Source organism: Gopherus flavomarginatus, chromosome 3 (genome assembly GCF_025201925.1).
Source record: "Gopherus flavomarginatus isolate rGopFla2 chromosome 3, rGopFla2.mat.asm, whole genome shotgun sequence".
In the NCBI taxonomy this organism is placed as follows: domain Eukaryota; kingdom Metazoa; phylum Chordata; order Testudines; family Testudinidae; genus Gopherus; species Gopherus flavomarginatus.
Window position 1 is genome coordinate 175,280,976 of NC_066619.1, and position 22,864 is coordinate 175,303,839.

General features: G+C 49.1%; 1 protein-coding gene across 8 annotated transcripts in view; it reads left to right on the forward strand.

The window, feature by feature from the left end:
• BDH2 (3-hydroxybutyrate dehydrogenase 2) overlaps window positions 1-17,189 on the forward strand; it is a 36,182-nt gene extending 18,993 nt beyond the window's left edge. For all 8 annotated transcript variants that reach the window (XM_050944540.1, XM_050944539.1, XM_050944538.1 and 5 more), the window contains 4 exons: window positions 5,048-5,161; window positions 7,888-7,946; window positions 8,834-8,926; window positions 16,982-17,189. In XM_050944540.1, the coding sequence (XP_050800497.1) occupies window positions 5,048-5,161; window positions 7,888-7,946; window positions 8,834-8,926; window positions 16,982-17,035 (320 nt within the window). In that variant the 3' untranslated portion in view covers window positions 17,036-17,189. The remainder of the gene's footprint in view (window positions 1-5,047; window positions 5,162-7,887; window positions 7,947-8,833; window positions 8,927-16,981) is intronic.
• Window positions 17,190-22,864: the final 5,675 nt, after the last annotated feature.

Consider the following 22,864-nt stretch of genomic DNA (forward strand, 5'->3'; position numbering starts at 1 on the left):
TCGATAGCGATGCCTTCCTCATCCAGTGGTCGACCCACCTGTACTATGCGTTTCCCCCATTCCCTCTGGTTCACAGGGTCCTTCTGAAGGTGCGCAGGGACAGGGCTCACGTGTTCATGGTAGCCCCGGCATGGCCCAGACAGCACTGGTACCCCATGCTGCTGGACCTGACCATAGCCGACCCAGTTCCCCTGCCGCTTCATCCGGACCTGATTACCCAGGAGCACGGGACCCTCTGTCACCCGGACCTGCAGTCGCTGCACCTAGCGGCGTGGCTCCTGCGTGGCTGACTGGCTCTGAGCTGCGCTGTTCCACGCCGGTGAGGGAGGTGCTCTTGGGCAGCAGGAAGCCGTCCACAAGAGCGACATATTTGGCCAAATGGAAACGCTTCTCCTGTTGGTGCGTGGAGAGAAATCTCCGCCCTTTGGAAGTTTCGGTAGCCGACATCTTAGACTACATTTGGTCCCTCAAAGGGCAAGGTCTGGCCATATCGTCGTTGCGAGTCCACCTGGCAGCTATCTCCACCTTTCACCCGGGTGCGGATGGTCACTCTGTTTTTTCTCACCCGACGGTGTCTAGATTCCTTAAGGGGCTGGAACGTTTATACCCTAACGTCCGTCCCCCTGCTCCAACCTGGGATCTTAACCTGGTGTTGTCCCGGCTCATGGGGCCCCCCTTTGAGCCGTTAGCTACTTGCTCCCTGCTTTACCTCTCTTGGAAGACGGCCTTTCTAGTAGCTATCACCTCAGCTAGAAGGGTGTCGGAACTCCAGGCTCTTGTGGTAGACCCCCCATATACGGTCTTCCACAAAGACAAGGTGCAGCTGAGACCACACCCTGCTTTTCTCCCCAAGGTGGTCTCAGCCTTCCACGTCAACCAAGAGATATTCCTCCCGGTTTTTTTCCCGAAACCTCACTCCTCAGGCAGGGAGCAGCAGCTCCACTCGCTTGATGTCCGTAGGGCTCTCGCGTTCTACGTGGAGAGGACCAAGCCCTTCCGCAAATCCCCCCAGCTTTTCGTGGCAGTAGCGGACCGCATGAAAGGGCTTCCTATCTCCTCCCAGAGGTTATCCTCTTGGGTAACGTCCTGCATCAGGACCTGCTATGACTTGGCCCATGTCCCTACGGGCCGTGTGACTGCGCATTCTACCAGGGCGCAGGCGTCGTCGCTGGCTTTCCTCGCCCGTGTGCCCATCCAGGAAATCTGTCGGGCAGCGACCTGGTCATCGGTCCACACCTTTGCTTCCCACTACGCCCTGGTCCAGCAGTCAAGAGAGGATGCGGCCTTCGGAACTGCAGTGCTCCATGCCGCGACTTCTCACTCCGACCCCACCGCCTAGGTATGGCTTGGGATTCACCTAACTGGAATGGATGTGAGCAATCACTCGAAGAAGAAAAGACGGTTACTCACCTTTGTAACTGTTGTTCTTCGAGATGTGTTGCTCACATCCATTCCACACCCGCCCTCCTTCCCCACTGTCGGAGTAGCCGGCAAGAAGGAACCGAGGAGCGGGTGGGCCGGCAGGGATATATATTGGGCGCCATGGCGGCGCCACTCCAGGGGGCGACCTGCCGGCCCACTGGAGTTGCTAGGGTAAAAAGTTTCCGACGAACGTGCACGCGCGGCGCGCACACCTAACTGGAATGGATGTGAGCAACACATCTCGAAGAACAACAGTTACAAAGGTGAGTAACCGTCTTTTCCGCATGGTAACCTTAGGAACCATCATCCCTTCCCTGGATCCCGGAGATTGGTACGCCGCTCTCGACATGAAGGATGCATACTTCCACATTGCGATCTTCCCCCCGCACAGACGGTATCTCCGCTTTGTGGTGAATCAGGACCACTACCAGTTCACGGTCATCCCCTTTGGGCTCTCCTCGGCTCCCCGGGTATTCACCAAGTGTATGGCGGTTGTCGCTGCTGCCCTGCGACGTCGTCGTATCCATGTCTTCCCTTACCTCGACGACTGGCTCATTCGAGGCACGTCAGAAGCGCAGGTGACCGGGCACATCACCATCATCACGGAGCTGTTTGTGAGCCTAGGTCTGACCATCAATCCAGACAAGTCCACTCTGGTGCCTACGCGGAGCATAGAATTCATAGGGGCAGTGCTGGACTCCAACCTCGCGACGGCCAGCCTCCCCCGGCACCGATTCCAAGCCATAGTGTCCATGGTCACAAGCTTGCGGGCCTTCCCGACCACGTCTGCTCGAACGTGCCTCGCTCTCCTGGGGCACATGGCCGCATGCACCTTCGTCACCAGACATGCAAGACTCCACATGCGCCCGTTGCAGACCTGGCTCGCGTCGGTCTATCAACCAGGCAGGGATGCCATACACAATCGTAACGATTCCACCAAATGTTCTAGGCTCCCTAGGGTGGTGGACAACGCCCTCCCAAGTGTGTGTGGGCCTACCGTTTCACGCCCCACAGCCCTCAGTGTACCTGACAACGGACGCATCATCGCTGGGCCGGGGCGCGCACCTGGGGACCCTGCGTACACAGGGTCTGTGGTCACAGAGAGAGTTGACTCTTCACATCAATGTGCGGGAGCTACGGGCCATTCGCCTAGCATGCCAGACATTCCAACGCCATTTGCACGGTCATTGTGTTGCGGTATTCACGGACAACACAACGGCCATGTATTACATCAACAAGCAGGGTGGGACCCGGTCCTCCCCGCTGTGTCAGGAAGCAATACGTCTGTGGGACTTTTGCATAGCCCACTCTATTCATCTAGTGGCCTCCTTTCTCCTGGGAGTGCGGAACACCCTTACGGATCACCTGAGCAGATCCTTTCTGTCCCACGAATGGTCCATCCGTCCGGACGTCCTCTATGTCATTTTCCAGAGGTGGGGGTTTCCCCAGATAGACCTGTTCGCCTCCAGATCGAACAGGAAATGCCAGGTGTTCTGCTCTCTGCAGGGTCGCTCCCCGGGCTCCCTGTCGGACGCGTTCCTCATACCGTGGACGGGCTGTCTTTGCTACGCCTTTCCACCCTTCCCTCTCATGGAGTCCTGATCAAGGTCCGGAGAGACAAGGCCCGCCTCATCCTGATCGCTCCAGCGTGACCGCGGCAGCCTTGGTACACCATGCTGCTCGATCTGTCCCTGGCGAATCCGATTGCCCTACCTCTTTGGCCGGACCTGATCATGCAGGACTTCGGCAAGATGCGCCATCCGGACCTACAGTCCCTCCATCTGTCTGCATGGCTCCTGCCTGGTTAAGCCAGTCCGAGTTGCGCTGTTCCGATGCAGTACAACAAGTGTTGTTGGGCAGCAGGAAGCCTTCCACGCGTTCAACCTACCTAGCGAAATGGAAACGCTTCTGCTGCTGGTGCAGTCAGCACGGCCACGACCCACTCGCCGTGCTAGTCCCCACCATCTTGGACTACGTGTGGTCTCTCAAGCAGCAGGGCTTGGCGATCTCCTCTCTACGTGTCCACCTCGCGGCTACATCCACCTTCCATCCAGGCGAGACTGGCAAGTCCATATTTTCTCACCCAGTGGTGTCAAGATTTATTAAGGGCCTGGAGCGACTCTACCCTCAGGTCAAACGGCCTACCCCTACTTGGGACCTGAACCTGGTTCTAACCAGGCTCATGGCGCCCCCCCTTCGAATCCTTAGCCACATGCTCGCTGCTGTACCTATCCTGGAAGGTGGCCTTCCTAGTTGCTATTACGTCGGCCCGGCGAGTCTCGGAGCTTCGGGCTCTGACCGTGGACCCTCCGTATACGGTGTTCCATAAGGACAAGGTACAGCTGCGACCGCACCCGGCGTTCCTCCCTAAGGTCGTCTCCGCCTTCCATATTAACCAAGACGTCTTCCTGCCAGTCTTTTACCCAAAGCCGCATTCATCCCGAAGAGAGCAACAGCTCCACTCCTTGGATGTCCGAAGGGCTCTCGCGTTCTACATTGAGAGAACTAAACCCTTCCAGCGTTCACCACAATTGTTTGTGGCAGTAGCGGAACGCATGAGAGGCATGGCAGTCTCCTCCCAGTGTATTGCATCCTGGGTCACGTCCTGCATCAGGACATGTTACGACTTGGCCAGTGTGCCAACGGGACCCCTTACCGCCCATTCTACCAGGGCTCAGGCTTCCTCGGCCGCGTTTTTGGCTCATGTCCCCATACATAAAATCTGCCGTGCGGCCACATGGTCTTCTGTGCACACCTTCGCATCACACTATGCGCTGGTAAAGCAAGCTAGAGACGATGCCGCTTTTGGCGCAGTGGTTTTACAGTCCGCAACGTCTCACTCCGACCTCATCGCCTAGGTAAGGCTTGGGAATCACCTAATTGGAATGGATATGAGCAAGCACTCGAAGAAGAAAAGACGGTTACTCACCTTTGTAACTGTTGTTCTTCGAGATGTGTTGTTCATATCCATTCCACACCCGCCCTCCTTCCCCACTGCCGGCAAGAAGGAACTGAGGAGCGGGCGGGCCAGCAGGGGTATATATCAGGCGCCATACCGGCGCCACTCCAGGGGGCGACCTGCTGGCCCACCGAGTATTGCTAGGGTAAAAAGTCTCCGACGAACATGCACGCGGCGCGCACACACCTAATTGGAATGGATATGAGCAACACATCTCGAAGAACAACAGTTACAAAGGTGAGTAACCATCTTTTGCCTCATGTAGTGGTACCATGCCACATATATCATTTTTCTTGGTTTTTACCGCTTCCTTCGTACCAACTGCATAAGGGTTACCCAACAAGAGCTGTGTGTGTGAGGGGCAGATCGTTCCCTTTCCTTTATAAATCTTTATGCAATTTTTAAAAATAAACTTCCTAGGCCACTTCCTCAGATATTTTCATTCTGTGCTATTGGTCAGTACACTGCTGTATCCTGGTTCTTGAACGGCACTCTACACATGCAGATTCCTTTGTCTAGCAATCAGCGCTCTAGCCAGCTTGTCATTCATCCTCTGCTCAAGAAGATGTCATCCTGAAAGTTCTAGAGCCCAAAAGCAGATTCATATGGGAATGTGACCATGTGTTTTGATCTTCATGTTACCCGAACACTAACCTCTTCTTTCAGGAGTTGTAAATCGATGTGTCTATAGTACTTCAAAGGCAGCAATTATTGGTCTAACCAAGTCCATAGCTGCTGATTTCATTGGACAAGGCATCAGATGCAACTGCATATGTCCGGGTAAGTAAGCCCTTGCAGCATTTTGTAAACTTGGAGCTGACACTGAAAAAACACAGATTTGTCTTTAGCATTAGCTCAAAGCTACACGCCACCTGGCCTACTTAATGCTCCAGATTTAGTTTGAGGTTGTTGATAGAAAATGAAACTTAAAAACAGCCCAACCACCTGCAAACAGCCGCTGAAGGCATCAGCAGTCAAGGGAGAAACCACATTTAAGACTTTCTTCTGGCATTTCCTGAAATGTAAAATTAAGAATCGCTATTTTTATAGCATTCCAATCTCTGTGGCCTACAAAAGGACACCTACATATGCCCAGAGTATCTTGAAGGTGTATTATACCAGTAGTTATCTGGACATGAAAGTTGCAACTTGGAGAAGTAGATTGGGGGATGAAGGGGGAAATGGTGCTTTCAGTTGCTGATTAGGAATGCTGAAAGTACAATTGCCTCATTCCTGATGTCTTGCTATTGTGCAACAAAACTGGATGTGACTAGATCTAGGTGATGTAAAAGCCAGAGAGGTGGGCTGGCATGCCTGGTGAGAGTGTAGGGAAGTTAGTATGGCAGTGGCAACCATAAGGACACATACCATAGGCGTGTCCGTGCACACCTACCAAATCTAACCTGCTTTTTATTTTTAAGCATCAAAACTAGTGCTGTGAATGTGTATTTTAATAGTGTTTTGCAGTGGGTTTCATTAAACCCCAAACTGGTGAAATTGGGGGAAAAGGCCTGATTTTCATAGGTGATGAGCATCAGCTGTTTCCTCTCACTTCACTTGGAGTTGTAGGTGCTCAGGGCCTGTGTAAGTCCATCCCCCGAAGGTTCACAAACCGTATGTAAAACACTGGTACTGTTCTGAGTGACTTTAGGCCAGTTTGGGGTTTCTGCTGCAGCCATGCAAAGCTCAATGTCTTTGCAACTTGAAAACAGGCATAAACTTCGCGGTTTCATCTGAGCTTCCTGTTGAGCTTTGGGGGTTTGTTCATATAGGACTTGGGGTGAAACTCTGGGTGAGAAATCAGAAAACCTGCACACCTCTTGGCACGCCATGAATTGTGCATGGTTCTTCACATCCCACCAGCATCACCTTTTAATAATTAACAAACAGATAAACCACATACTAGAGCCTAGGAGCCCGGGACAGGCAGCATGTTCAGTTCATGGTATGGAAGGAGCACCTTATATTGGTCTGAAGTGCATCTATAGCCAACTGAAGAAACCAACACAGATTCAAGAAGGTGCTTCATCCTTCCTCCTTGACACAGGGAATAGGTCCGTATAATGGGAGGGGAGCGGTACTTTGGGAAAGAGCAGCAACAGAAAGGAGGATAGAGGCAATCTTAGAGGACTGCTGCCCCCTTAAAATAATTTTTAATTGGCCAAATCAAGCACTATTAATTTTGTGGAATGCTTTCCTCTCTATGCATGTGTGGGACGCCTATTAAAGCTGAGCAACAAACTCACATCAAAGAACACCTGAATTATGTAAATGTGAGTGTAACCCACACACCTCCTGGGTGTGGTGTTCTGTCCCATCTAGTGAAACTGAGACCACTTAGAGAGAGATATAAAATGAGTCTGCTCTACAGCTATACCTAATAGCCAGCTGGTTTTTAGCCCATGCAGTAGAGGCTCATGCACTAAGTTCCAAAGGCCCTAGGTTAGATCGCGCCCACCACCGAGTGAGGTCTGTTGGTGTTACATGAGCAGCCAAGTAAAAACTAATTTATTTACTAATGCCAAGGGAGAAAGCTAGTCCTGCTGCTGTAGAAGATCCTTAATAGGCCTAGAATATAAAGGTTGAAGCTGTTCCCAGATATTTCTCAAGTATTGCCTGGCTATTTCATCACAGCACTGATTTCCCACTTAATTCCATTCCTCCCCTCTCACAACACTGGGGAGAAATAAAATACAACACAAACCAAGGACCATTTCTGAAACTCTTTGCAATTAAAAGCTGATCTCAAGCTAGTGGTAACCTCTGAGTTCAAATGAAACCCCATCTCTTGTGCTGATCTTTCTCCACATAGGGTCCTAGTCACTGCAATGGAATAGGAGGATACCCTGGGATAGGTAGCTAGAAGTCCATGTTGTACGACTATAGTATCTCTCTAAGCCAAGAGAATGCCACAATCTATTTTTGAACTATTGATTTGTATTCTCATTTGTGAACATTCAGTGGCATCAAACAAAGCTGCATCACCTATCCCTGGTGATGATCAGGACAGTAAAATTGCGTAAGGAAGTGAGCTGCCATAAAAATACTATATGATAATAAATCATCTAGTGTCCTCTTGCGTAGATTACTATCAGTATAAAGATTCTCTTTGTCACTATCCAGAATAGTGAGGCAGTTTTAACATTTTTGCTATTTGCATTCATAGGCATAGGCTGTAAACACTGGGGAAGGGATGTTGCTCATTTTTTTTTGTTAGTTGTGGGTAACATTTTTTCAAAAGCACTTCTATGACTTAGGCTACTAAGTTCCATTTTCAGAAATGACTCTCAGCCACTTAAGAGTCTGTTTTTCATTGAAAGTCAGTGGGATTTAGAGTCCTAAATCTTTTAGACCCTTTTGAAAACTTTATCCCAATCTTATTATGAAGTCCTCTACAGCCATGGTAGTGTGTAAATAATGGGATTAATGGTGATGAAGTCCTTTGTCATGACTGCTCACGTTCAGTGCGGTGGAGTATTTGTTTTAAATTTTGAACATTTGCGTAGGAACTGTTGACACTCCATCTCTACATGAGAGGATCCAAGCCAGGCCCAACCCAGAACAGGTAAGCAGGCTACTTAGCTGTGTGCATGCACAAATATAAATTATGTTAAAGAATTTGGGTAAAACTGAACAGCATTTCTGCCTAAATCTCAGTATTCAAGACTAGCAACAGCAGTGATTGTGCTTTGCCTGCTTGGTCACCTGGTGCCCAGAGTGGCATCAGCAGGTCCTTCCATGACACTATGCTAAAGAAAACCACAGTGCATTTCATCCTGCGACCTTCCCAAATATTTTACAATCACATACTATGTCTACAGCACCAATACAATAGAGCCACTTCTTGGACATATGGCAGCAACAAACTGATGTGCTGTAAACTACACAACAGTGAAGGAGAGGAAAAATTTGGCAAACACTCAGCTGAGTTCTTAGGTTCTCATCTGCAAGACCTCTGCACAGAATTCTGTCTGCTGCAAAAGGAGAAATGACTGAGTCGACCTTACTGGAATTTAAACCGCTAGCTCCAGGGTACTGAGGTGTTTTGCAACTCTGAAGCTTAGACCACTAATGGTATTACCTGCATAGGGATAAAAGACACACAGCATGGCCATGGCTGCCCCAGGTCAGACAATGGGCTCTCATTGTCCTAGAGCTGAGGCTCTAGCCCAAGCCCAAAAGTCTGCACAGCAGTTTTTCAGCCCGGGAGCCCAATTCCTGTGAACCTCTGTCAGCTGACCCAGACTATCCACAATTTTTTATCCCTGTGAAGATGTACCCTAAGTCACCCACCCAGTATTTTCTTTGGGCATCATATGTACGATCCGCACAGTAATCATGTTATGAGCTTGTGGCCATCTGACCACATAGCTTTTTAATGTAGCACAAAGTCATCATGGCTACATATTTCAGTGTATAGCGGTGATACATGGAATGTTCTGTTTTTTCTAGGCCCTGAAAGACTTTCTGGCTAGACAGAAGACTGGTAGAATGGCTACTGCTGAAGAAGTGGCCCACCTCTTTGTGTATCTGGCCTCTGATGAAGTAAGTACTGTACAACAAAATGTGTTGTGAACCACAGAATCCCACCCCATCTTGTCACTTCTCAGTAGAGGGAAGCTATTTTGCAGGTGTGTTGTAAACAAGACACGAGAAGTCATTCTTCCGCTTTACTCTGCGCTGGTTAGGCCTCAACTGGAGTATTGTGTCCAGTTCTGGGCACCACATTTCAAGAAAGATGTGGAGAAATTGGAGAGGGTCCAGAGAAGAGCAACAAGAATGATTAAAGGTCTTGAGAACATGACCTATGAAGGAAGGCTGAAGGAATTGGGTTTGTTTAGTTTGGAAAAGAGAAGACTGAGAGGGGACATGATAGCAGTTTTCAGGTATCTAAAAGGGTGTCATCAGGAGGAGGGAGAAAACTTGTTCACCTTAGCCTCCAATGATAGAACAAGAAGCAATGGGCTTAAACTGCAGCAAGGGAGATTTAGGTTGGACATTAGGAAAAAGTTCCTAACTGTCAGGGTAGTTAAACACTGGAATAGATTGCCTAGGGAAGTTGTGGAATCTCCATCTCTGGAGATATTTAAGAGTAGGTTAGATAAATGTCTATTAGGGATGGTCTAGACAGTATTTGGTCCTGCCATGAGGGCAGGGGACTGGACTCGATGACTTCTCGAGGTCCCTTCCAGTCCTAGAGTCTATGAGTCTATGAGACGCTTACACAATCTTGGAGACAGATTACAGCAGTAATAGAAGACTGACATACTTTGAGTCTAGCCCAAGATACAAACAGTGAACTACTTCTGGGCAGTGAAAGTGAAGGTTAAGTCATTATCTACTGAGGACCATATTCTGGACATTGCATGCATTCTGAACAAACTGGCTGTGCATGGCACAGTTCTGTAGGGGGCTGAGTGGTATGGAGTCCTTTTCCATTGCCCCCCACAAAGTTGCTTTGCTTCCACCACAAGTGACACCACCTTCAGTACAGTAGGGTCAGTGGATCTGTAACCTGAATACAGTATGAAAACAAAATGTTTGGGTGAGACAGTAAGATCTCTCAGGGAAGGATAAATAATAATTATAACTTTGGAGACATCATCATCCTCAGACCAATCAGTCACCCTCAAGTGATGATGTAAAATGAAGATGCAGGAACATATTATTCTGCTACAAGTATCTGAACTACACACCCTCCCCGTCTAGAGAGGCTAAATCCAGAGGATGTAGTAAGGGCACATAGGGGACCCAAACCTGGCCACAAATAGCACCAACACTAGTTTAACAGCACACGTAATAGGACTAGATGCCATAGAAATTGCCCAGTAGTCAGGACAATCTTTTTGAGCCCCGCAGAATCGCTTGAGAAAAGTGTTTGGGTCCCAATATTTACATCAATTGTCACGTTCTCAAAGTTCATCTTGGCCACACAGAGACTAATCCTATCAGTCTGATATTATTGGTGGAGCTGCTTATTAATTGGATCTTTGCCCATATGTGGTCAGGACTTCAGTATTAGATCTGAACTCAATATGGTTTGATATTGATCCAGAGGAAAGAGCACCCCCTACTCAATCAACAACACCACTTCCTCCACCATCTGGGTTTTTCTTGTAGATTGCTCCTCTAACTTACTAACCAGGTCAGACCCTGCTTAGCTTTAAGAATTAATGATTCTTCTTCGAGTGCTTGCTCATATCCATTCCAGTTAAGTGTGTGCATGCCGTGTGCACGTTCGTCGGAAGATTTTTACCCTAGCAACACTTAGTGGGCCAGCAGGGCGCCCCCTGGAGTGGCACCGCTATGGTGCCGGATATATACCCCTGCCGACCCATCCGCCCCTCAGTTCCTTCTTATTGCCCGTGTCGGTCGCTGGAACAGTGGAGCGCGGCTTAGCTGATCTCCACCTCCCTAGCTATACGCTCGTTCTAATTGTTATTCTGTATATGGTTCAATATTCTATAGTTCTAGTTAGTTTTATTAGTTCTTTGTAGTAGTTATTGTATATAGTTAAGAGGGATCAGGGATTAGCCCCCTCCCCTCACTCGGTACTGGGGCCCATGCCCGGTTCACCAGGCTTCAAACCGTGCTCAGCCTGTCATAGGCCGATGCCCACAGGAGACCCTCACGACGCCTTTCTCAAGTGCTTGGGCGAATCCCACCTTGCAGACAAGTGCCGCATCTGCAAGGCTTTCAAGCCCCGAATGAAAAAGGAGCAGGACATTCGTCTCAAGCAGCTCCTGATGGAGGCAGCTCTAACTCCTCCATCTTCGGCAACGACTGCTGCACCGGGGACAAGTGCCTCCTCCGCACCGGAGCGCATGGGCACCGTGAAGGCTCCTCGACACCAGCCATCACCGGTCCAGGATCCTGCCCGGCACTGCTCTCTCTCCCCAAGGATCAAGAAACATAAGACTCCTGCGGCTCCTGTGCCTACACCGCAGTCAGAGCACCTAACTAATTCAGACCGCCCGGCACCGTCAACTGCTGCAGCACCGACGTCTTCTGCGCCGTTGATTCCGGTCTTGCAAGAGCCATCGAGTCCGGTGCCTACCAGCTCCCTGGCACAGGCCGTGGTTGAGCTTATCGTGCCCTCCACGCCGGAGATATTCTCTATGGCAAGGGAGTTGATTGCCTTGACAGAGACTGAGCTGCCTCAACCCCCGACACGGCCGGTGTGGGTTGTCCAATCATTAGGCAAGCCCGCCCTGCTGAGACCATCCTCGCCCGGCACCGCCATATGTCGCTGGTCACTATCCGGGTCCCACAGACACTCTCGGTCCCGTCATCGATCCCAGTCCCGACACCGCTCGCAGTCCCGGTACCGGTCATACTCGCGGCACCGTTCGAGATCCCGATCGCTGAACCAATACTCTCGGCACCGATCCAGGTCCCGGCACCACTCGCGGCATTGCACATCTCGCACCCGATCCCGGCACAGGGATTCAAGGCACTGGTCAATCTCCCAGCACCACACCGGTAGCAGGTCCCAGTCTCACTCTCGGTACCGGTATGACTCCCGGTACCGTTCTCCGGTACTGCTTGGAAACAGTTCGACTAGTCGCAGAGACCCTCCCCACATGGTCTCAGCTCCTCTGTGGCCTTTTCAGCACCCATCCGTATCATCCCATGCGGACAGTGCTTCCTATGGGGATTCAGACACTCACAGCAGGTTCGCCCAAGGAACCCACGGCCCGGACCAGGGACCTCATCAGTGGTCCTTTTGGACACCTTGGGCTCATCACCAAGCCCAAGGTGAACCTGCTGTGCCATCACGCTCCGGTCTGTCAGAACACCACGTGCCAGAGGCCACTGTCAGCCGACCTCCCCCTGCTGGTACGGAGGAAGCGGCTGCCCCCGCACCGGACCCCCATGATCTGCTGGCTCCGGATGTCCCTCAGGATCAGGAGTCGGTACAGGATCCACTCCTCCTGGGGCTTTCATCCTCCTCCTCTCCGGATGAAGCGGTAGCGGAGACATCATCGTCAGGCCTGCCTCCAATTGACCTCAGGTCACACCAGGACCTCCTGCGGCGTGTCGCCCAGAATATCAACTTGCCAGTAGAGGAGGTTCCAGGACCCGGTGATAAGTATATTGTCGGCGGAGGCACCAACCAGAGTGGCCCTGCTGTTCATTCGTTCGATCCAGGCCAGGGCAGACACCATCTGGCAATCCCCGGCATCCATCCTGCCCACAGCAGAGGGGTCGAACGGAAGTACATGGTGCCCTCCAAAGGGTATGAGTACCTATATGTGCACCCCCCTCCCTATTCATTGGTTGTACAGTCCGTCAATGAGCGGGAGCGCCACAGCCAACAAGCCCCTGCACCTAAATCAAGGGACGCTCGGCGTATGGACTTGTTGGGATGGAAAATCTATTCCGCGGGAGGCCTCCAGCTCAGGGTGGCAAACCAAGAAGCCCTGCTGAGTAGATACAATTACAACACCTGGGAGGCGGTAGGAAAGTTTACAGAGCTGGTCCCGCAAGACTCCTGCCAGGAATTTACAGCACTACTGGAGAAAGGAAAGAAAGTAGCGTGGATCTCTCTACAGGCCTCACTGGACGCTGCGGATTCAGCAGCTAGAATGGTCGCCTCTGGAATCGCCATGCGACGTATATCATGGCTTCAGGTATCAGGCCTGCCACCTGAACTTCAGCACACTATGCAAGACTTACCATTTGATGGCCAGGGCCTATTCTCACAGAAGACAGACCCTAGGCTACAGAGTCTGAAAGACAATCGCGTAATCATGCGTTCGCTCGGAATGCATATGCCTCAGACTCAAAGAAGATCCTTCCACTCCCAACATCAGCGCCCTTACCCCCTGCCTAGACCAAGGCAAGACTTTACCAGAAGGCGAGGTTGTACCAACCGCAGATGTCAGTCTGGACCTCAAGGGGGTAACAGTTCCGGTCCCACTAAGCCAACAGCGGGACCCAAATCAAACTTTTGAGGGTGCACCCGAGAGCAGTGTACCAATTGTCTCCCAGGATCCTTTTCAGTTTTACAACCGCCTTTTCTCGTTCCTCCCTGTGTGGTCCCAATTAACCTCAGATCTTTGGGTCCTACGCATGGTGGAGTTTGGATACCATCTTCAGTTTACTTCACCCCCTCCCTCTCAACCCCCCTCCTCGTCCCTCTTCAGGGACGCCACTCACGAGCAACTCCTCCTGCAAGAGGTTCGGAGACTCCTTGCAATGGGGGCTATAGAGGAGGTACCGAAGGAATTAAGGGGCAAGGGTTTTTATTCACGATATTTCCTAATCCCCAAGGCGGAAGGGGGCCTCCGGCCTATCCTAGACCTGCGACTGAACAAGTTCATGAAAAAGTTCAAGTTCCGCATGATATCCCTGGGGACCATCATCCCTTCCCTGGATCCCGGAGATTGGTATGCCGCTCTCGATATGAAGGACGCGTATTTCCACATTGCAATTTATCCTCCGCACAGACGGTATCTACGCTTTGTGGTGAACCATCACCACTATCAGTTTACGGTCCTTCCCTTTGGCCTCTCCACAGCCCCTTGAGTATTCACGAAGTGTATGGCGGTAGTCGCCGCCTCCCTCCGTCGTCGTCGAATATATGTCTTCCCATACCTCGACGACTGGCTTATTCGAGGGACCTCCGAGGCACAGGTCACCAATCATGTGAGCATCATCAAGACCTATTCACGCATCTAGGCCTGATAATCAATTTGGAAAAATCTACCCTAGTGCTGACGCAAAGGATAGAGTTCATCGGGGCCACTCTGGACGTCAATCTTGCAACGGCCAGTTCACCTCTACCTCATTTTCAGGCAATAGTCTCACTTATACAAAAACTTCAAAGCTTCCCGATGACCTCAGCTTGCACTTGCCTTGGCCTCCTCGGTCACATGGCTGCATGCACATTCGTGACAAAGCACGCCCGACTGCGCATGCACCCCCTTCAGACGTGGCACGCATCAGCCTACTGTCCAGGCAGAGACGACATGGATATTGTAATCACAATTCCACCGAGCATCCTCAGCTCCCTCGACTGGTGGTTGACGCCATCCCTGGTGTGTGCAGGTCTGCCGTTCCATCCACCACAGCCCTCCGCGTCCCTAACAACGGACGCGTCATCTCTGGCTGGGGTGCTCACCTAGGGCACCTTTGCACTCAAGGCCTTTGGTTGTCTCGGGAGTTGGCGTTGCACATAAATGTCCGAGAACTGAGAGCAGTCCGACTGGCGTGCCAAGCGTTCCAGCACTATCTACAGGGTCGTTGTGTTGCAGTGTTCACAGACAACACAACGGCCATGTATTACATAAACAAGCAGGGAGGGACACGATCCTCCCCCCTTTGTTAAGAGGCGATACAACTATGGGACTTTTGCATAACCCATTCAATAGACTTGGTAGCGTCCTTTCTCCCAGGAGTCCGGAAAACTCTGGCAGATCAACTGAGCAGATCCTTCCTGTCTCACGAGTGGTCCATCCATCCGGACATTCTCCATTCTGTCTTCCGGAAATGGGGGTTTCCCCACGTAGACCTCTATGCCTCCCGAGAGAACAGGAGATGCCAGGTGTTCTGCTCCCTGCAAGACCGCTACCCGGGCTCCCTCTCAGACGCATTCCTAATCCCGTGGAAGGGGCACCTATTTTATGCCTTCCCACCCTTTTCTCTTGTCCACAGAGTCCTACTCAAGCTCCGCAGGGGCAGAGCCCAACTACTCCTCATCGCTCCAGCACAGCCGAGACAGCAATGGTACACCCGATTGCTTGACCTCTCTATGGCAGAACCGATCCCCCTGCCGCTATGTCCGGACCTCATAATGCAGGACTTCGGCAGGCTTCACCACCCGGACCTGCAGTCTCTTCTGACAGCATGGCTGCTGTCTGGTTGAGCCAATCTGAGTTGCGTTGTTCCGCCTCAGTACAACAGATACTGCTGGGAAGCAGAAAGCCTTCCACACGGACGACATATCTCGCCAAGTGCAAGCGCTTCTCCCACTGGTGCGCTCAGTGTAACTTTATCCCCGAAGGTGTATCGGTCCCCCTTATCTTTGACTATTTATGGTCCCTCAAGGAGCAGGGACTAGCGATCTCTTCTCTAAGGGTGCATCTTGCAGCTATTTCTGTCTTCCACCCTGGGGAAACTGGCAGTTCTATCTTCTCTCATCCCGTGGTTTCCAGAATCCTCAAGGGCTTGGAGCGGCTGTACCTGCAGGTCAAGCGCCCAACCCCTACCTGGGATCTAAACCTAGTGTTAGCTAGGCTTATGGGTTCCCCCTTTGAGCCTTTAGCCACATGCTCGCTGCTGTACCTTTCCTGGAAGACAGCCTTCCTAGTCGCCATCACCTCGGCTAGACATGTCTCGGAACTTCGAGCTTTGACTGCAGATCCCCCGTATATGGTATTCCACAAGGACAAGGTACAACTGCAACCACACCCGGCATTCCTCCCTAAGGTGGTCTCTGCCTTCCACGTTAATCAAGACATCTTTCTACCAGTCTTTTTCCCGAAGCCGCACTCATCGCACCGGGAACAACAGCTGCATACTTTGGATGTCCGGAGGGCTCTCGCCTTTTATATCGATAGGACCAAACCCTTTCGACGTTCGCCTCAGCTCTTTGTAGCTGTCGCAGAGCGCATGAAGGGCATGCTAGTCTCTTCCCAACAGATTTCATCTTGGGTGACATCCTGTATCCGGACATGCTATGACTTGGCTCACATTCCAACTGGCCATCTCACTGCCCATTCTACTCGGGCTCAAGCCTCATCTGCCGCTTTCCTGGCCCATGTTCCCATCCAGGAAATATGTTGTGCGTCTTTGCATCACACTACGCATTGGTCCAGCAGTCCAGAGACGATGTCGCCTTTGGCTCCGCGGTCTTACATTCCGCAACGTCTCACTCCGACTCCACCGCCTAGGTAAGGCTTAGGAATCACCTAACTGGAATGGATATGAGCAAGCACTCAGAGAAGAAAAGATGGTTACTCACCTTTGTAACTGTTGTTCTTCGAGATGTGTTGCTCATATCCATTCCAAACCCGCCCTCCTTCCCCACTGTCGGAGTAGCTGGCAAGAAGGAACGGTGAGGGGCGGATGGGTCAGCAGGGGTATATATATGCGGCACCATAGCGGTGCCACTCCAGGGGGCGCCCTGCTGGCCCACCGAGTGTTGCTAGGGTAAAAATCTTCCGATGAACATGCATGCGGCACGCACACCTAACTGGAATGGATATGAGCAACACATCTCGAAGAACAACAGTTACAAAGGTGAGTAACCGTCTTTTTCTCAGTGCCAAGTGATATGGCTGCAGGCCAAATGTCATAACTCCACCTTCTGAGCATTCATTTGGTCCCTCCATGACACATTTGTGCCTACCATCTGTAAGAGTCAGAAGTCCTAAAGCCATGTGATAATGATTTGTCACTTTGCAACCGCCCAGTGTGGTAGCTAAAAGGTTTTAGTTTTTAAGGTGCTTAATCCTTTGAAATTTTCAGAGCCACTGTTGTATTTGTGGAGATGGAGGAAATGTTTTTGTTAAATTAACTAACTTCAATAATTGTTAGCCTTTTCCTCTGTTTATTAGTAATAAATGATATTTACTCTTCCTCTTATGATTTCAGTCTGCCTACATGACTGGCAATGAGCTTATCATTGATGGAGGCTGGAGCTTGTGACTTACGAAACTTTCAGCTGAAGTTTTCAATGGAAATTCATAGTATGAAAGGCAAATAATGAAGAGATTATCACATGTCTCTACTAATATAGTTTGCACCATTTTAATGACTAAAATGATTGACCTTCAAATAAAAGTCAGTGTATTTGCACAGACATGCAATACCTCTTTTTCTAAAATTACTGTGTCTGATTTTCTGTTGCATACTTTACACAGTAGTGTTGCTTGCAATAAAGCACACGTCATTCAGCTTTGTTGTTTGTGGAAGCTCAGCTACATGAAGAACAGAAATTGGACATTTAAGGTGCGCCAGCAACATTATATATATATATATTGCTCTTGGCATCTGTCTCATTTGGAAGTTAAACATTCTTGTTTGGATTTCCTAGTAGTCTTGGGCAATGTAGGAAACGGAAAAAGGCTGCATTAGGGCCTGCTGAACTGGACCTGAACTGTGCAACAGCAGTCCAAAGCAGTCACTTGGATTGTACAGACCTAAAAGGCTGAACTACATGAAATGCTGACCAAAGTGTTTCTGGGACTTGTGAGCTCTTATTTCTTGCAATGGCATATTAATTCTTGCAAATCAAATGCTATAACTCACCTCTCATTTTCTGAAGATTTAAATCTATTTCCTTTTCCTGTTCACCATCATTAATAACATGCTGTAGAGCTGCTAGAAAGCAGCTCATAGTTCCTGAGACATTAGAGAGGAAAAGTTTAAATGTATTTCAAATACCTAAAAGGCCGTGGGACAAACTTTATATGTAGTGGAAATTATGGGAATGAACCTTAAGCACTGTTAAAAGACAAGGGTCCCATACTATGTTAGTATACAGACTCATGATATGATTTTGCCATCAGTAAAACATTTTCTCCACTAATTAGATCAAATGTGTACAGTTCCTGGAACCCAAGTGAGTTGATGTTAGCAGAACGGGCTTGGCCGTATTACTACGCATGGTAGGGCATTCTGTACCTTCCCTGTACCTGATCCCTGCCGTTCCTCAACCAAACAGCCATATTACTATGCAATGGCAGAGCTTTGTGTTAATATATTTAGAAAGAAAAACAACAAAACACTCAGTGCGGTAAATTTGCTTGTACAATTTAGTGACCACACTGAGTGAGTTGTACAAGGACTAAAGGTTGGAGTAACTGATTCTGTCACCGATCATGGAGATATTGTCAAGGGTAAAGAACGGATGAGTTACGCCAAGTTAGGTTTAGTGCTTGAACCTACTGGCATGAAATTTCCTTGGTTATAAAAGGCCAGTGGAATGCATGGTAAAATACGACTAAAAACAGCCAGTTCAGTCACACTGCAGAAACGACACTCATTCCATTGTAACTGAGTTATTTATTATGATTTGCATAGGGAGAGCACTAGTTCTACCCACTGTGCTAGGTGCTGTACAGACACAGAACAAAAAGATACTCTCTGCCCCAAAGCACTTACAATCGAAGTAAAAAAAAAATCTACCATGTTATGACATTATTACACTACAGCTAAGAACGTCAATCAATGCCTATAAATGTGGCTGCCTAAGAAATAATTGCTCTATAACTATTAAAGAAAAATTGCTGCTGCAAATTTTTGAACAGTCATCTCCAGAAAGCATGGTCATGCATAGAGACACATCTGTCGGGGGCGAAGGTATGGGAAGTTGTGGGTATGTGTATGTGGTGATTGCCTAAATCTCCTTTGAATCTTTGCTCATGCACCAAAATAAGAGACGTGATTTTTTGAAAGGTGCCGAGCAATGTGCAGGTCCAATTAAAGTCAGAGAAATTCAGGATGTTGAAGTGGCATCTTTTATAAGCACTAAATTCACTTGATGTTTTTTCTTAAATTTTAAGGTTAGATTCTTCAAAGTCATTAAGACTCGGATAGTTCCCCTGTGTACTGCCGGCTGGCAGTGTGTAAAGACGACTGTCTCAAAAAACTTAGTATTTTGACTGGGAATTTGGTGGGAAGGGACTTCTACACAGGGAGTCATACCTACATTAAGGTAGGAATGGTTGCCAAAGGGAAGTACTGCAGTAATGTACTATTTGATCTTTGACCTAGTTGGGAAAATAGGTAATGCTTAGTCGGGGGGGCAAGGGAGAAAGGAGGTTTGTACTTTCTATAATCATGGTTGATCTTCTGCACAGAAGCTATTTGAAATATTTGACACAAAACAACCCCACTGGCTTGTGTGTACTGTATATAGGGTACAGATGACATGGAGTTTTGACAGATTTCCCTCCCATCTCCAATTAAAGGGACCTCTTAAGGGGGTAAAATTGAGGCAAAAAAACAACCTAGACCAAAGTGGCTGGGTTAGACTTCACTGATCTGAACCCAAATGTTGCAAATTCATCATGGCAAAATAGTGTTTCCACCTTTTTATGAATTTATCATCAAGGCCAAAGTCCTTGTGCTTCGATAGCTGTCATGGCATATTGTGTGAGAAGAGGAGAGAACTTCCTGTTTTAGCTCAGCAGTGTGGAAGCTCATATTGCCCTTTCTGAAAATAAAACATTTAAGTTTGGTCTTAGTTTTTTTTCTGTTGATAAATCCCAGAGGTTATTGAACTCTTCTAGTTATCAGTCAATGTCCTTAGGCCACCTGGTGTTTGTAGTAGCTGAAACCAGCTGCATGTTAATGAATTTATCCTGGCAGCACTCCTGTGAGGTAGAGAAGTAGTATTATCCCCATTTGACCAATGATGAACTGAGGTAGAGAGAGTGGTCACATGAGAACCTGGTAGCACAGCTTGGAATGGTATCCAGATAGTCCCAGTCCCTTGCCTTTGCTAGAAGTATCTTTTACAGATAAGTTATTCATTTACTTATTCACATAATGTATTATGAAATCTGGAGTTTTCTAAGAGGCTTACGTGAGAGCACTCCTGTTACAAAATTCACCACTTAAACCTGAGCTATGTTTGTATTTTTATGGAGCTATGCAGAAATTCCCCCCCCCCGGGGAAAATTTTGATTTTCCATCAAAAAAGAAAACCAAGAAGTTTGGACCCCAAATTGACGAGTCGAAATGTTCTATGTTAAACAGACGCTTTCCATGGAAAACTTTGTTTAAGCAAACATCAATGGTGACAGAAAATGTGTGACCTGCCTTAATTTTTCCATGAGGATGACTAACCAGCACTGTGATAACCTATTTTCTTTTTAAAATCTAGCTCTGAGATTCCCAGCTATTTGACACCTAATTTGCTGTGCGATTTTGAGAAAGTCACAGAACTCTTGTCTCATTCTTTCATCTGTATAGCACCTAGAGGGGATGTGAGGTTCTGTTAGCCAGTCTTTGTAAAGTGTTTTGAGATCCTTTGCTGGGAAGCACAACAAAAGTGCAGTTATTTCATTCTCATGCATTCACACTGTGGCTTGGTCTATACTACGCGTTTAAACCGATTTTAGCAGCATTAAACCGATTTAACGCTGTACCCGTCCACACTACGTGGCCCTTTATATCGATATAAAGGGCTCTTTAAATCGGTTTCTGTACTCCTTGCCGATGAGAGGAGTAGTGCTAAAATCAGTATTACCATATCGGATTAGGGTTAGTGGGGCCGCAAATTGACGGTATTGGCCTCCGGGCAGTATCCTACAGTGCACCACTGTGACCACTCTGGACAGCAATCTCAACTCGGATGCAGTGGCCAGGTAAACAGGAAAAGCCCCACGAAATGTTGATTTTCATTTCCTGTTTGCCTAGCGTGGAGCTCTGATTAGCATGGGTGGCAATGCAGTCCCAAATCCAAAAAGAGCTCCAGCATGGACCGTACGGGAGATACTGAATCTGATCGCTGTATGGGGAAACAAATCTGTTCTATCAAAGCTCCGTTACAGAAGACGAAATGCCAAAGCGTTTGGGGAAAAAAAAATCTCCAGGCTACACAGTGCTGCGTGACAAGCGTAACGGGAAGCCAGAGACTCAAACAGACGCTCATGGAGGGAGGGAGGGGGTACTGAGGACTCCAGCTATCCCACAGTCTCCAGCAGTCTCCGAAAAGTATTTGCATTCTTGGCTGAGCTCCCAGTGCCTGTAGGTTCAAACACATTGTCCGGTGTGGTTCAGGGAATAGCTTGTCAATTTACTCCCCCACCCCCAAGTGAAAGAAAAGGGAAAGAAATCATTTCTTGACTTCTTTCATTGTCACCCTATGTCTACTGAATGCTGCTGGTAGATGCGATGCTGTAGCAGTGAAGAGCAGTATCCGCTTCTCTCCCCTCCCTGGTGGCAGACGGTGCAGTAGGACTGGTAACCGTCCTTCTTATCAACCCGTGAGTGCTCCTGGCTGGCTTCAGGTGAGGCTGGCCGGGGGCGCCTGGGTGAAAATAGGAATGATTCCCGGTCATTCCCAGTAGATGGTACAGAACGGCTGGTAACCATCTTCATCATAGCCACTGGGGGCTGAGCTCCATCAGCCCCCTCCCTTTCCTGTGTAAAGAAAAGATTCTGTCCTGCCTGGACTCTCATAGCAGCGGCATGCTGGGCTTCTCTCCCCCGCACCGCTTAATGTCCTGCCTGGACTGTCATAGGACCGGGAGGCTGCCTCCCCCTCATTTTATCTCACTAACAAGTCACTGTTTCTTATTCCTGCATTCTTTATAACTTCATGACACGAATGGGGGGGACACTGCCATGGTAGCCCAGGAGCGTTGGGGGAGGAGGGAAGCAACGGGTGCGGTTGTTGCAGGGGCACCCCCCCCATGAATGGCATGTAGCTCATCATTTCTGCGGGATCTGACACGGAGCAGCTGTGCTCTCTGATACACTGCTTCTCTAGTACACTTGCCCCATTTTCTAGGCAGGACTGACTCTATTTTTAGAAACCATAAAGGAAGGATTGACTCAGGGAGTCATTCCCAGTTTTGCTTTTGTGCCCCTGGGTGATCTCAGCCAGGGGCACCCATGATAGCAGCAGACAGCACAGAAGGACCGATAACCGTCATCTCGTTACCAAATTACACTGGCAGTAGATGGTACAGAATGACTGGTAACCGTCTCTGCTATCATGCAAAAGCAAATGAATGCTGCGGTGTAGCGCTGGAGTATCATCTCTGTCCGTAGCATCCAGTACACATACGGTGACTGTAAAAAAAAAAAAAAAAATGAATGGGCTCCATGGTTGCTGTGCTATGGCGTCTGCCAGGGCAATCCAGGGAAAAAGGGCACGAAATGATTGTCTGCAGTTGCTTTCCCGGAGGAAGGAATGACTGACGACATTTACCCAGAACCACCCGCGACAATGATTTTTGCCCCATCAGCCACTAGGCTCTCAACACAGAATTCTAAGGGGCAGGGGAGACTGCGGGAACTATGGAATAGCTACGGAATAACTACCCACAGTGCAACGGTCCGGAAATTGACTCGAGCCTCGGACCATGGACGCACACCGCCGAATTAATGTGCTTAGTGTGGCCGCATGCACTCAACTTTATACAATCTGTTTTATAAAACCGGTTTATGTAAAATTGGAATAATCCCGTAGTGTAGACATACCCTGTGACACAGACACTCCATCGCTTCTCCCCCTTGCTTCCTCCCTTTCTTTGGACTTAGCACACCACCCCCAAAAATGCTGTACTGTAAGCATGTGGGTTAATGTGCATTTCCCGTGCATCCCCTCCCAGAGACCTGACTCCCATTCCAGCAGACACAGGGCGGGAAAACCTGCTGCACTGGTTTCCTGGGTGAGAGAAAACCCAGCCTCCCCTCCAGCTGCTTGTCCCGGTAGGATGTAGCGGGGAAGGACGGCTCTGCTGCTTCAGCAAACCTGACCCGCCTAGCAGCTGTCATCCACCCTCACCCTTCTGCTGC